Below are 15,577 nucleotides of genomic sequence, written 5' to 3' on the forward strand. Positions count from 1 at the left end.
AGTTGATGGGTCAATGGGTCTTAGGTTTAGAAATTTTTGGACTATGATTGGGGAAAGTCCCAAGTAGGTAGAGAAAAATTAATATATTGGATTGGTTTGGATTGGATCGGTTTTCATCAACCAATCCGAAAACTGATCCAATCCAATTAAAGTTTGCCGTTTTTTTTCGGTTTTCAGTTTATTCGGTTATCAATTTTTCGGTTCGGTCAGTTTTAATCGGTTTGGATCGGTTGATCAACATCCTAATTGTCACTGAGCCTTCAAGATACATCCTTCTAAGGAGAAAACCTTTGGTGTAACAAATGTAGGTACATTCATGCTAAAATGAAAAAGTTTTGGGGACTTAAAAGGAATTATACAAAAAAGTATGGGTTAAAATGAAAAAAAAATCCAATTTTAGTAAAATGGAGTATCGAGTTCGGTACTTCCGTAGTACCGAAGAGATTTCTCCTTCTAAGAACCTCCCGCATCAATTTGACCACTTGATGTTCCACACGATCTTAAAGTGCTACCCTTGTTATCTAGTCTGTGCAACGATTTGCCAAACGGGGAATGTAGACAAAACAAATATCTTAGTAATTATATGGATGTTTGTCCCTTTTGATTTTTTTAAGTTTATTTTACAAATTTAATATGCCCCACAAATTATTTTTCAATCGGAGACGTTTGGTTCTGCACGGAATTGTTTTTTATATTTATTTTTCCATTCACCAATTTATTAAATAAAAAATTGTAATGGATTTATTGAATCATAAAAGTCATTATTTATTTATCCAACAAATAAATGTATACTTACTTGCCATAAAAATATATATACGACCATTTAAGCTGATTAGTTGCAATGTTCTTATGATTCAGCCACGTTCAGAATCTCTTGCGCTTAAAATTAGTTGTTTGAAAAGATATTTTGTTGTGAGGGGATAGCCGAATTCTCAAGATCCTCAATCTTGTAAGAGCTCCTAGTTGTCGCTTGGTCACCCTTACCTATCATTTTCAATACTTCACCGTCCTTTCCCAAGAACTTTATAGCCAAATGGATGATAAAAACCACGACTTTAACATGTTTGATTCAAGGATGTCCCAAAATGGTGTTGAAGGTTAATGGGTTATCAACGACGAGGAACTTAATTTTGGCAAACTTGGTGAGGGATTTTCTCCTCAAGAATAGGTGAATCATAATGTATCCCTAGGGGGTTATCCCATATTTGATGAACTCCTTATGGTTACAAGTCAACATGTTTAGAAAACTCCAATTTCTTGAACGAGACTCAAAAGATAATGTTCATCAATGGATCCACAAGCATTATTTTGACTTCAAAGTTTGCTAGGGATCCTGAAGATTATCAAGGGATTGTCATGGCCAGGGATGACATTCTCAATGTTGTCATTAGAGGAAGACAAGGACGAACCCTAGAGTTGCTGTTAGATGTCTTGAACTATGTCGCGTAACGATAGCCATCGTTGGCTTGAGGTATTTCTTCTGTGCTGACATTGATTCTCCAACTTTAGTGAAACCACCCGAAATAGTATATACAACACCCTGGGGTTCTTTATCAGAGTCTGTTTGCCAGTGGCCATTGGGGACATAAGGATGTTGGTGCTCCGATGTTCCTTCTATGCTGAAAAGGATCTCAAGATGGGGGCTATGGTACTAGCTTGGCCTTCTTGGGGTTTTGTACATGTCGACCTTTGTTTAACAAACATATTGCCAAAGTTGGCCTTCTTGCACATTTTTTTCAATGGCATCTTGCAAGGAAGTGCATTCTTTTGTGTCGTGATTGTATCCCCTAAGAAACCTATAATTTGTTGTCTTTTGGTGTTGCACTTGCTTTGTTAATAGAGGTGGCCGTTTTATTCCCTAAAACTCTGTATTGATGATCTTTTGGAGTAACAAGATTTGGAGGCATTCAAGGTGGTGTACTCATTGTAATTTCCCTTACCCAATTTTCCTTCTATGCTTCCACCTTATTGGAAGGAAGGTGTACCGAGATTTTTCCTCTTCTGTCGTGTTGCCTACTCTTCGGGATCTCTTTAGGCCTTTTCAAAATCGTCTAGATTGATGTACTTTTTGAACTTGAAACATAACTCATCCATGATTCTAACTTCTCTTATAGCCAAGGAGGTGGTTAAGGGTTCCAACTGCAACACATTGATGAGAAGATGGAGTGCCACCTTAAGATCCAAATTCCTAACAAGCAGTGATTCCTTGTTGAACTTGTTACAACTAATCCTACATAGATTTTTCATTTCTCTGTCTCACCATTAATAATGTGTAGGATGTTCTCGTTGGCATTGCTAGTGATTATGTGTAACAATAATTACTTATACAATTCATCTCAATTATCAACCAAGTTAGGAGGAAAGAATGAGAACCACCAAAGTGCAACCTTTTTAAAGGTTAAGAAGAGAGCCCAACACTTGAGGGGTTAGTTCATCCTTGAAAAGCATGGTGGCTTGGTAGACTCAAGATGTTCCTATGGGACTCTCTCCCCATGGTATGACTCCATGTTGCTGGATTGTATAAAGCATTTAAGGATACTGGCCATCATGACCCTTTTAGTGAAGGGATGACTGAGCTACCTAGATGACTTAAATATACAAAACTAGCCAGCACTAAAATATTGCTTGGGGAGTTCGGGCTCGGTGTCTACAATGCGAGAGACTTCTTTGGGAATTATTAGTAGAGTTGGGTTCCTGAAAAGCCGATGTTGAGCCCTCCCAAAGACTCTTCAGCCATCATTCTCCTTTTCATCTTCAACGAAGACTCTGTAAAAGTTCATTTATCTATTGGGTTTGCCTTTCTATAAAGAGGTTTGGCTACATAATGGCCACCATAAGGTCATGATTTTAAGGCTCTAGAGCCTCGTCACATTGTTGGGGGCAATGGTGGCTGCCCCTTGAAGGACATTGATGCTTATCCACCTCTAAGGGAGCTCTTTGACCTAATTTTTTTTTCACAATTGTCTTTTTGGTGCTCGTCATGCTTAAAGGTGATATTTAAAATTTATACTTTCTCATAAATGACACAAATGTTCACTCTGAGTTACATGGACTAGTTGAGGTGCTACTTTTGAGCTTCCTCGAGTGGTGGTTGATGGAGGTTCCTCCCCATGCACTAGTAGAAAAGAGGTGGTGGAGTATCTTTAGGTACTTTGATGCTAGTCTGAAAATGAATGAGGTTGAGAGTGTGAATAATAGATATGCATACTTGAGAACTTGACCACTATTTAATATGAGAGAAGAATGATGAGATTTGTGTTTAAGGATCCCTCCTACGGGAACGAGACATAGGCAATTAGAACAATCTTGCCATGAAAGCTTCGCCGAGGTAATGGGATGTGTGCCCATACCGAGTGGACAACTGAGGCGCTAGGTGATGAGACATGACATTGAATGGTGGTCACAACTCACGTTAGAGTGCATATAAATTGTTTTGCTGGTTAATCATTGAATCATGTCATGGACACCGAACAAAATTTGTCTTTAAAATAAAAAAATATAAGTGTATTTATCCTCAATTTTTAGTAAATTAAAATTACAACATATTACAAATGAAATATAAATATACCATTTGTTTACTCACTTAACAATTTTGTCCCTTACTAAGTAATAACACATTGTTTAAGAGTATGTTTGAAAGCTCTCTTTTTTAAGTTAAAAATTACTTTTAAGTTAAAGTTAAAAAATAGCTTTAAAAATAAAGTTATAAGCTGTTTGAAAATTATATAAAATTTTTAACTTAAAAGTTATTCATTTCAAAATAATACACGTTTCAACAAAAAATTAATAAGAGTTTAAAAAAAAAAAAAACTACTACTAAGAGCTTTTGTTTTTTGACTTTTTCTTCCATTATAAAAAAGATCTCATTTTATTACAAAAACTTTTGTAAAAATTTATTTGACTTAATTTCTACTTATATGAAAAAAAAAAAAAAGCTTACAAAAAAATTCAAACGGACACTTAATCAATCACAGCGAAGTTTGAGTTTCACAAATCACAACTTTGAATGATAGGCCCTTTCAATAAGAGTCCGAGTGTGAAAGCAGGCCGGAGCCGGAGCCTTAAAAATAAAATAAAAAAAAACCTCTGATTCCTTAAAATATTAAATAATCGTGTGCCACATCGCACGTGTAGGAGAGATGTGTTGAAATTAGAAGCGTGTGAAGAGGAAAGAGGTACCATTTTGTTGTGGTTGACAATATCATCTTAAACTTCGCTTACAAAAAAGAGAGGACGGAAACAACACAGAGATTCCAGGATCTGGTGCCCTCCTTTTTCCTTCCCTATTGTTTGTGATTTGTGTGACCAATTCTTTATTCACATTCACACCACAATATTAGCTATTTTTTATATATATTATTTTTTTCATGGAAATGAGTGAAATGAATGAATGAAAACACCACCATCGCTCTTATCTCTCACCATTGACTCAGCCGTCCTTAATCTCTCCGACATCTCCGATCTCTCTCCTATCCCTGATCACATCCTCCTCGACCTCTTCCTGGTACTGTTTTTTTTATCAACTCTTTCTCTCTCTCTCTCTCTCTCTCTATCTGTCTTTCTCTTACTTCACTATCATAGGTAACTAAGGTTACCTTTTTTCAATTTCTTGACTTTGATCGATTGCAAAAATACCCATTAGCTTTTTTTGATGTTTCATGTCTAGATCTCCCATAAAAGACAAAACTTGCCCATAATTACTGTCATTGCATTCATATTATAGAATGAGTAAAGGAAGGTGCTTCTGGTTTGTGTTGTTAGCTTCAGCATGCTTGTTGTAACTTTTTACTGTAATTGTTTCATTTGCAGTTTAATCCTTTTTTTTTTTTAATTTATAAATATGTAACCATGTCTTGTTAAAATGAATTTCTCTTGAGGTGGAGGTTATGCGGCTTTGAGATCTTTGTATTTAATTGTTTTCTTGTGGTATTTGAAAATCACTAGGACTCGTGTTAAGCAAAATGTCAAACAAGGTTCATTTCTTCTTGATGGAAGATTGATTTGATAGTTATGTTGTCTTATCATATATTTTTTTTTGGGGGGGTGGGGGTTCCTAGAATCAGATCTTGCTTTACTTTCCTTTCTGTTTTCTTTTTTTAAGCTATGAAATTTTGAATTTTGCTTTTTCATGTTGCTTAAACATTGGATCTTAACTGGATCAAATAAGTAAGGGCCCTTTACAATTTTTCGGCTCTCTCATTTTTTAAGATCTAGAGGGGAACAATTGTAGATATGGTTTTAATCCTTTTGTTGTCTGTGTATAAGTTATAGCTCTTTAATTCTACCCTGAAGTTTTATTCTGTCATTATCATTCAGTATATCCTCATTGCATTAGGTCATTTTCATGGACAGAGAATATTGAAAGCTGGAAAGCTGACTGAGAAAGTTCTGAGACTGTTTATAGCAACTGGTAAGGATGAAGTCCTCTCACTAGTTCAGGCACTGAATATCCAACATATTTTGACCCCTGTGCTTCCTACCAGTGAGTTATTTTGAAATTTTATCTTGTGCTTATCGTAGCGATTCCCGAAGTGACAAACATTTATTCTCTGACCTTTGAATATCTTCGTGCAGGATGTTCTGAGAAATTCTAAGATATAAACTATTGTCAGCACTTTGAATTTTAAGACTTCTAGTTTTTGAGTTAATCTGTATTCTGTACCTCAGAAGATGTCTCAAGCAACTATCAACGATAATGAAGTGGACATTGTGATTGGTGCACTGCACTCTGACCTTGCATCTTTTATGAATGAATGGAAGCCAATTTTCTCCCGTTTCCACTTGATCATAATCAAAGATCCTGAACTCAAGGAGGAACTCCAAATTCCTGAAGGCTTTAGTGCAGATGTCTATACAAAATCTGATATTGAGCGAGTGGTGGGTTCTTCCACTTCTGTTCGCTTCTCTGGCTACTCTTGTAGATATTTTGGCTTCCTAGTTTCTCGGAAGAAGTATGTTGTCTGTATTGATGATGATTGTGTTCCAGCAAAAGATAACACAGGAATTTTGGTAGATGCCGTGGCTCAGCATATTGTGAACCTCAGGACTCCTGCCACCCCTTTCTTCTTTAATACACTATATGATCCATTCCGTAAGGGTGCGGATTTTGTTCGTGGGTACCCATTTAGCCTGCGAAGTGGGGTTGATTGTGCTTTGTCATGTGGATTATGGCTCAATCTGGCAGACCTTGATGCACCAACACAAGCTCTGAAGCCAGAACAAAGGAATTTGCGATATGTAGATGCAGTTCTGACTGTTCCTGTGAGAGCCATGATGCCTGTGAGTGGAATCAACATTGCCTTTAACCGCGAAGCAATCGGCCCAGCATTAGTCCCAGCTTTGAGGTTGGCAGGGGAAGGAAAATTGAGGTGGGAAACTGTGGAAGATATATGGTGTGGAATGTGTGTAAAAGTCATATGTGACCACCTAGGCCTTGGTGTGAAAAGTGGGTTGCCCTATGTTTGGAGAACAGAAAGAGGTAATGCCATAGAGAGCTTGAAGAAAGAATGGGAAGGGGTGAAATTGATGGAGGAAGTTGTTCCTTTCTTTCAGTCAGTAAGGTTGCCACAATCAGCAACTACAGCAGAGGATTGTATGGTTGAGATGGCCAAAACAGTGAAGGAGCAACTAGGGAAGGTTGATCCTATGTTTTCTGTTGCTGCAGAAGCCATGGAAGAGTGGGTCGAGATCTGGAAGTCGGTCGGATCTGGCCAAAGCTCCTGAACTTTGTGATTGGTGTGGTCTGGATTTTTTCATCTTCTCATGAGGACTCTTGTGGGAGTGAAGGTTATTGCCTTACTGGCTTCCATATTTCTTTATTTTATTTAACTAATTTATCTGCTTTATTTCAAGTTTGTAGTCAACTAAGCATACTTTTTACCAGACACTGTTAGATTGAAGGCAGAATAAAATGATAGTACTTATTGGCTTTGTGATAATTGAATAAATGCTTTGTCTTGCTTTATCAATTAGTCTTTGAACCAAATCCCAAGGTCTGCTTATTTTGTAGCTCAAAATGCTTGTAAATGGGTGTCAACTGCTTGTAATTTTGGGTCTATTCTTATATCTTTTTTCATCCCCCCTTTTGTTTTTCAGGATGAGGGGAATGGTCCTGCCTTTTCTTTTGTTTCTATATAACTTCTCTGAAAAAAAAGAGAGAGAATAAATGCTTTAATGTTTACAAACAGATGCCTCACAACTGACAAGGAAACAATTTTAAGAACATGATTCGAAGTTCTTCTGCAAATTTATTCATGTTTGGGAGCAATAACTTTGACTCTCAGTTGTTCTCTATCGTCACTATTATAGTCCTTGGTTGTGATTTTGAACGAAGTTTCGCAATTAAACGTGAATGACATCATTGCTTCTATTTTGAATGTTTCTTTGTAGTAAGTGGTGGCATAGAAGTTTGAAGCTTTTAGACCTCTTTCTGGTGGCTTATTTGATAAATGTTTCTAGCGACTGAGAGAGCTACTGTTTATAAGCACATTCCTTATATTCTTCGTGTTCTTCTGCCTACAATTCTCGGACAACATTAGAACAACATATTTATATGCCAATCCTTTTTTCTATTCCAGAATGAAATTGACTTATACCTGTCCTAGACTTCTTGTCAACAATGACTTGCAAGTTTCTCATGTTCCCTCCTACCAACTTGCTGAACTTCTTACCAAATCATTGTCAATAGATTGGAGCGTTCAGAGCATTGACATAACAACCTTATCTAAGTATAGGATAGGGTTTTGACCATAGTGATGTAAAATTTAAAAGTATTAATTGGATTGATGATAAGCCAGAAGTTTTATCAAAATAATGCAGTGAAATATACGAAAGGGTTGTGCATGTTTAAGTTGTGTTATGCATGTTTAAGTTGTGAATGGAGAGATGTGTGACTTATATATGGGTGAAGTTGTGGCTATCATGTGGTGGATAGATTGCGCATAAGGGTGGTACACGACTTGCAACTTGCGCCATGTGGCAGATACATATAAGTTGCACACGTCTCTTCTGTGATTTGTGGAGGTTATAATTGCAAATAGTGGTGGTTTCTTCGTTATAAAGCTTATACAACGTCAAAGAGTTGGAATTTTTGGTTTTTGATTTTTTTCTTCATTATAAAAAAGCCTCTTACTACAAAAAAAATGTCATTTGTGGAGGTTATATTTGCAAATAGTGGCAGTTTTTGACCCCACAAAATATATTTGTGGTGTTCCCCACAAACTCCAGTATTGCATGCGTCACAACATATTTCATGGCGTTTCTGTGTGCAACACCACTATTTGTTGGGGTATTTTCTGGAGGTTTCAAATCGCCACAAATGTTATAATTTTTGGCATTCTTTAACCTTCATAATATGTTTGACTTTTGGTAGGTTAAAGACCTCCACGAAATGTTTAGCATTTTTAGCAGCCCTAAACCTCCATAAAATGTTTTGGCAATGCCAAACCTCCACAATTTGTTTAGCATTTTTGACAGCCATAAACTTTCACAATTTGTCTTATTTTGTGGCAACTTTAGACTAGTAGTATATGAGTTGAAAGTTTTATATATCACAATTTGAGGATTGGATTCTATTTCATAGGGTGTTGGGTGTTCGCGGTCTGGATTGAATCATTTTGGAAGTAAAAATCATCTAATCTAATTCCTTCGGTTTAATCATATAATCATCCATTTGGTTTTAATTTGTTTTCAAATCTGATCCGATCCAATCCAATTTTATTCGGTTTGGATTGGATCGATTTTTGATTTTTTGAAGAATCTAAGATTTGTATGATTATTATTGTGCAAATAACATATCTTTTGTATATATCGGCTTTGTAAAGTTTGTATCATGATTATTGTGCAATCTAGAAGCATTATACAACAAAAAGTTAAATTATCATCTTTTACTTCCAACAAAAAATTTATAATATGATTGCCTGAGATACGAAGTAACCCAAATTTTCATTCTATAAAGGAGCTGTTGTACAACAACAATAGCCTATGTAATAAAAATATATTATGTATCTTATAAAAAAGAGAGAGCATAACTAGGTAGATGGTAAGGTTGGGGAATCATTGAATCGGTTTTCACCAACCCATCCAAAAACTGATCCAATCCAATTAAATTTTGCAATTTTTTTTCGGTTTTCGATTTTTCGATTTTCGGTTCGGTCACCTCGGTTGATGAACATCCCTACTTTTTCATAACTTGATTTATTAGACAATTTATCTTTTAGTACTAGTGATAATGGTAAACAACAATTAAGATATGCATTTGGGCAGCTGAAGTTGATTGCCTTAATTGCTTTGTCTCATCCAAATTCAAAGTATAAGATTGGTAACTAGCAAAAATAAAGTAAGAATAAATAAGGAATTAAGTCCTAAAATTATTGAGATGATTGCACCATCCACTGGCTCAATATTATAACTAGGGTACAACCCAAGGTGCACCAATGAAGTCTTTTTTTCTTGAATCTAGTTTAGACAAGTTGTTAGGGGACCAATCAATATGTCCAACTAATCTTTCTGCATGACATAATTGAAACAATCATGTGGGATAAGAAATTAAAATTGCTAAAGGGAACACATTTAGTGTATGAGTATACCTCACTGGAAGCAGTACATATTCAAAAAAATATAAGGTTGATTCAATGTTGAATAAACAAGAGTAGGAAATTTATAATTATCCAAAACAAGAAACATAAAATAAACCCATCTTAAAGCTTTAAAATCATAGCAAAAATATTGAATTCACAAATCCAAATTAAGGGTAATCCCAACAAGATCCTTCACTTGTTGGGATTGCTTCTTCACTCCCTTCATCCTGTGCAAAAAACAATTAAAAAAAAGACGAGGTACTTAAACTTCACCCATAAACTAATAATATAGAGTTCAACGTAGAAAATAAACATATGAAATCATTATCATTGAAGTAGAAGTAGTACCAAACAAAGCACCTAACTCCGGAGGAATCTATTCGTCCTTCATTTGTATATATGCAAGCATTAGTGTCTGTAATGTCTTGACACTCTCCTCAGATGATGATGCTAACTTGGTCTTTAATGAAGTAACATCTTCCCTCAATCGAGAACTTTCTGCTGAATTTGTACTTGAGAAAATAAAGCCTATAGGCTTGAATCGTCCACTTGTGACCAAATGCAATGCTAGGAAAACTATCTAGGCCTAAACCACGTACTGCTCTAGTTCAACAACTTTTGCAATAACATCATTTATTGAAAGTTTAGTAGAATTAATGCTCTGACTTAAATCTTCGTATATTTGATCCTATGCATATAAAAAATTTATTAATCTAACATGTCTCAAGACAAGGGATAAAGAAAGACTAATCCGAGAAGAAATAATTACTGTATAAGAACTCCACTTCTTATGTTGGTAAATTTAAAATAAAATTTATATAAAAAACTAACACGCAGATAAGTTTTACCCGAAGAGGCATACTTTCTTTGTTTCATTCCTATCATGTAATATTGCATTGGCCAATTAACAGCAATATAATAACAAACCAAAATAAATATAGAAATATATTAAAATAAAATATATTTAATTTGATAAAAATTACATGCCAGAAACAAAGCATCTGCATAAATTTTTATTAGGGATACATTAGCAAACTCTAACTAAGTCTCATCCAGGTGCCCCAAAGTTCAAAAGCCTTCAACTTTATTTGCGCGTCCGTAGCCCCAAAATGATAAAAGCTAACAAAAAATGCAAACACAATGTGGCATTCTCTCTGAAAAGGTCACAATGTATATAATTAGTGGGGGTTTTATTAACCTCCAAAAAATAACATCCACAAATGACATTTTCTTTTAGTGTCTTATTTTTTTTGTAACATTTTTGTAGTGTCTTTTTATTATAAGAGCTTTTGTAAAAATCTGTTTGACCTAAATATTATTTATAAAGAGAAGATAAGCTAAAAAAAACCTTTCAAACAGGCACTGAGTTGTATCAACTCATTTTCAAACAATTTTTAGATTTTTTTTAAAGTTCTTTTTTTAGCTTTTATCTTAAAAAAAAAGTGCCAAACAAGCGTATTACTAATACTTCAATAAAAAAATTATTTTTTAAATTTGAATTAAAATGATAACTTCTGTCATTAATTATAAATGTTTTTTTTTGGTAAACACATGTTTTTTTTATTAATTTGCTAACTTCAAAATTGATGACTAAAGATTTTGTGAAAGAATTCAATTTGACTTGAAAAGAAATGGAAGAATTCAATTTGACTTGAAAAGAAATGGAAAAATAAATATGGATTTATTTTTATTAAATGATCTATATTTGATATTATATAAAATTGCCTTGAGAAACCATTAATAATATAATAAAATTCTTGTCGAGTGAAAATTTGAAACAAAATAATATTATGTTCATTTTATAAAAATAAAATAATGAAATTAAAAAAATAACTAATAAAGGCAACAATAATAAAATTTATATTGATAATATAAAAATTAATATAATCAACAATACGAAGTGAAATTGTCTTGAGAAAGAAAAATATTTAATAAATATTAATATAAAACAAAGTTAAGAATGCAAAAAATATTGATTAAAAATATATATCAAGTAATAGTGATAATGTATATAAGAACTTATCCTGAAATGAAAGTAACTTTTTTAAGAAAAATATTTGTAATCTGATAACATATGACAAAATTTCATTTACAAGTATTTTTTCTAATAAAAAATTGAATATATAATAATCCCGTGCAACGAACAACAAAAAGAAGAAGAAGAAAAAATAGTCAATAGTAATAATATATCTATCGACTATCGTTAGAGCAACCTCTAATCCAAGCCATGCGTATTGCAACTATAAAATGTCAAACTCCATCACATTACATGGAACATGTAATATGGTTGTAAAACCGTATTATTAAATAGGGAAAAATGTTTCCGCAATTAATGCAGATAAGTTATCTGCATTTATTTTCAAAACGACGTCGTTTTGAGATTGAAATCTTAAAAAATTATAAATATAAAGATTATTATAACCCTGAAATAAATTAAAATTACAAAAATACCATGATTTCTGTCCAAAACGACATCGTATTGGGTTTACTGCAGATAATTATATGCAGTAACTGCAGAAAAAGTGAACCCTATTAAATATATATACAACCAAGTTGAAAAAATGTTGAGGAACTAATTAAATAATTAGTCCTTCTTCTAATTAAAAAAATAAATTAATCCTTCCCTTTAATTAACACCCGTACCGTACGTATAAGATATTATTATACAGTTTTTTTTTTTTTTGGTGAAATATTATTATACAGTTACCCCATCCAAAAAGATATTGACACTCGTTGATTTTAATTTAAATTTTTTCGAATAATAAAAAAGAAGGTTTATCAGTAAAATAACCTTACTAAAAGTCTAAAACAACTAATTAACTGTCCTATAATACTGGGTCCTTTAAACCATACATTGATGAGCTGAGCACTATCTCATTTTTCTACCACTAGTAAGCGTGAATTACTCTAAGCACGCGAACAAAGCGCAAAAAGAGCTCTCTATATATACATACACAAAGTGATGAACAATGCAAGAAAAATCATATAGAATTCCACAAAGTAAATAAAAGAGAAACCATACAATGGCAGGCTTTAACCTAGTCACCTCCCTCCCAAAGTTTGGCCATGCTGGAGCAACAATTGCAAGGGCTCGTGCCTGGAATCCTAGGGTCTTTGCAGCTGCTACCCCCAGACCTATCCAAGTAAATCATATTTCAGTTTTGTGTGTTTCACTATATCTAATGTGTGTTGATTCATTTTAGGAAAATGAAAATAAAATTGAATAGTCTTTATATATTATTATGTTTATGTATTTTAATTGGGAAAAATATTTTTCCTTTTAAAGTATGTAATTTTGTATCATTTTAGATCCTAACAGTTGATTTCCGTCAATCAATAGTTATAATTTATTGGTCAAATTTATTAATTAATTAGTAATTCACAATAAATGATTGACGGAAATCAACGACTAGGATATAAAATGACACAAAGTTATATCCTTTAAAAAGGACAAGCATTTTTCCTATTTTAATTAGTAAAATGATCTTTTAAATTCGGTGTAAGAATAATAACTTAATAAGTCTTACTCTTCATCTCAGTCATTGATCCCGTGCATTTAATGGTTATAATTAATTGAATTGTACCTATTTATTAATTATTAATTTTTAATAAATTATAACTATTAGATGCACAAAAATAAACGATTGAGATAAGAAGTAAGAAATTGTTATTCTTACACCAGACTAAAAAAAATCCCTCCCTTAGTTATTCTTTCCAAATTAAATATGTTGTGTTGAATAGTTATACTATATATCTTAATTTGTAGGTACCAACTAATCAAGATGGCTCATTGAACGCTGATGGTATCAAACAAGGAGCTAGTGAAACAGTCAATAACAATATGACTGAATCATTGCAAGACAAGGCTTACTCCACTGCGGAACATGTACTGTCAACTTGTGACTATATATATATATATATATATATATATATATATGAGGCAGATATTCTTACACCGGTGTAAGAGTTAGAAATCTTACAACCTTGATCATTGATCCACTTGTATCCAATGACTCACATTACTAAAAAATTAGAGCCCTTAGATATAAGTGAGATCAACGGACAAGATTAAGAGAGTAACTTACACTGGTGTAAAATGATCCTGATCCTATATATATATATATATATATATATATATATATATATATATATATATGTAAAATTAAATAATAACTCTGTATAAATTAAGTATATCTAATTTGATATTTTTAATATGGAAGCAGATGACTAACAAGACAAAAGACACGGCTGGTCAGATATCAGCAACAGCACAAAACATTACTGAGAAAGCAAAGCAAACAATGCAAGAGGCATGGGATTCCACTAAGAACACAGCCAATAGGGCTGCAGACACTGTTCTGGGAAAGGCTCAAGACTCAGCCGATTCAGTCAAAGAAAATGCTGAGGCTGCGAGAAGGAACATTAACAACAGAAAGAACTAATTTAATTAATACCATTTAATTATACATGATAATACCATCATATTAATTTCATGTTTACCTTTTAGCAATGTATTTTTTTTTTTTTTTAAGAATTTTGTTTTATTATTCGTGGCACGGAACGTGGAGAAGATGTGTTTCTTCCCAGTGCCATATATGTGAAACATATTTTGTTTCAACCGTCAATAAATATTTAAGTATTTTTTTTTTTTTCTTTTATTTTTCAATGTCTAGCTATTCGTTAAACATATTAATTTAGAGCATTGGAATTTGAATTTAAAAAATTTAGATCATGTTTACACCATTTATTTAGATAAGGAAAAACGATACTTCTTACATACTTCTTTTTTCTAAACAAGAAAATTATAAAAATAATATAAAAATTTTAATGTGAAAATACCATTTTTATATATGAATGAAGCAAAAAGTTAGAAGAAAGAGGAAGCAATGATTCAACCCTTGGATTTAATATCATTTTTATTTAATGAATGCAAGATTATGATTTATCTCATCCATTCGTTAAATGAAATTTAAGATTTTATCTTGCATATTTCATCTTCATGATTTCATAATAATTTTGTTGTATTCATTTTTTTTTAAAATTCATCACATATTAATTAAATCCTGCAATAATTTTAAAAAACTCAAAAAATTGTTAGATGAATTGGCCTTGCTTATTTATTATATCGTCGAAACTAGACAAAATACGAGACCAAACACGTTTTAAACTTTATTTGTTAATATTTGAAGTTATTTCCTCCCTTCGAAACCATTGTCCATTGTTATCAACTCAATGATTTCTCAAAAGCTTTATAAAAATAGTATATGTCGAAAAATTAATAAATGGGATTAGATTTCTTTTCTTTTCTTTTTAAAGGTATCTCAAAAGGTGTCCCTGCACCCATTTGCTTGAAATTAAATATTTGATAAGTAACATTTGTGTTAGTTGTAGTTCATGTTCAACTTAGTTACACTTAATTGGATTGAATGCGTTTAAGATGGAAAATTCTCATAAATTCATTTTAGATTATTTTTTTTAAAGACTTGTTTGGTTTCAATTTTGATAGAATTACTTTAAAAGAGTTAATATTAAAAAAATTATTTCATATTAAAAAATAATAGGTCAAAAGTTAGTTTTTAAAAAAATTAATTTTAATTGAAAAATAATCTTGTATCACTTTAAAATAGTATAATCATGTTTTGGAACATTTTGTGAATTTACATCTATAATTAAATTTCATTGGATGAAAACAAAATATTTCTATTCTTTTTTGGTATGTTAAACTCTAATTACTTCTTTGAGGTGAGTCGGTTATTCAAGAATTCTCATAAACTTCGACTTTTTGAACTAATTATGATTCTAATCCTGAGTTGTGATTTTATCACAATTAAAATTCATCGCCGCTCCTAAAATATATATTTAATGGAAATTAAACCTACATTATCCCTCAAATGAGCTACGTATTGAATAAATATTTATACTTTTCTTTTGTAGAGTACTCACATGCACAAAGGAAAAACGACTCTAACTTTTGTCCTTTATCATCATTTCATTCTCTT

General features: G+C 32.5%; 2 protein-coding genes across 13 annotated transcripts; both read left to right on the forward strand.

The window, feature by feature from the left end:
• Positions 1-4,190: 4,190 nt before the first annotated feature.
• On the forward strand, positions 4,191-6,964 carry LOC133301730 (probable UDP-arabinopyranose mutase 5). Of its 12 annotated transcripts, none has more exons than XM_061501412.1 (3): positions 4,191-4,263; positions 5,353-5,482; positions 5,575-6,964. In XM_061501412.1, exon 3 carries the CDS (start codon positions 5,671-5,673, stop codon positions 6,721-6,723), a length of 1,053 nt encoding a protein of 350 aa, XP_061357396.1. In that variant the 5' UTR covers positions 4,191-4,263; positions 5,353-5,482; positions 5,575-5,670; the 3' UTR covers positions 6,724-6,964. The 12 variants fall into 12 exon arrangements, with proteins under 12 accessions (XP_061357396.1, XP_061357394.1, XP_061357405.1 ...); XM_061501410.1 differs by having other exon boundaries at positions 4,197-4,504; positions 5,681-6,964; XM_061501421.1 differs by having other exon boundaries at positions 4,197-4,504; positions 5,575-5,744.
• Positions 6,965-12,601: 5,637 nt separating this feature from the next.
• LOC133301722 (uncharacterized protein At4g13230) lies at positions 12,602-14,020 on the forward strand. Its single transcript, XM_061501400.1, has 3 exons — positions 12,602-12,721; positions 13,345-13,464; positions 13,802-14,020. The coding sequence occupies exons 1-3, from the start codon at positions 12,602-12,604 to the stop codon at positions 14,018-14,020; spliced, it is 459 nt and encodes a 152-aa protein (XP_061357384.1).
• Positions 14,021-15,577: the final 1,557 nt, after the last annotated feature.

Source organism: Gastrolobium bilobum, unplaced genomic scaffold, assembly GCF_033153095.1.
Source record: "Gastrolobium bilobum isolate Gb01-03AN ecotype WA unplaced genomic scaffold, APGP_CSIRO_Gbil_v1 utg17158, whole genome shotgun sequence".
NCBI classification, from domain to species: Eukaryota; Viridiplantae; Streptophyta; class Magnoliopsida; order Fabales; family Fabaceae; genus Gastrolobium; species Gastrolobium bilobum.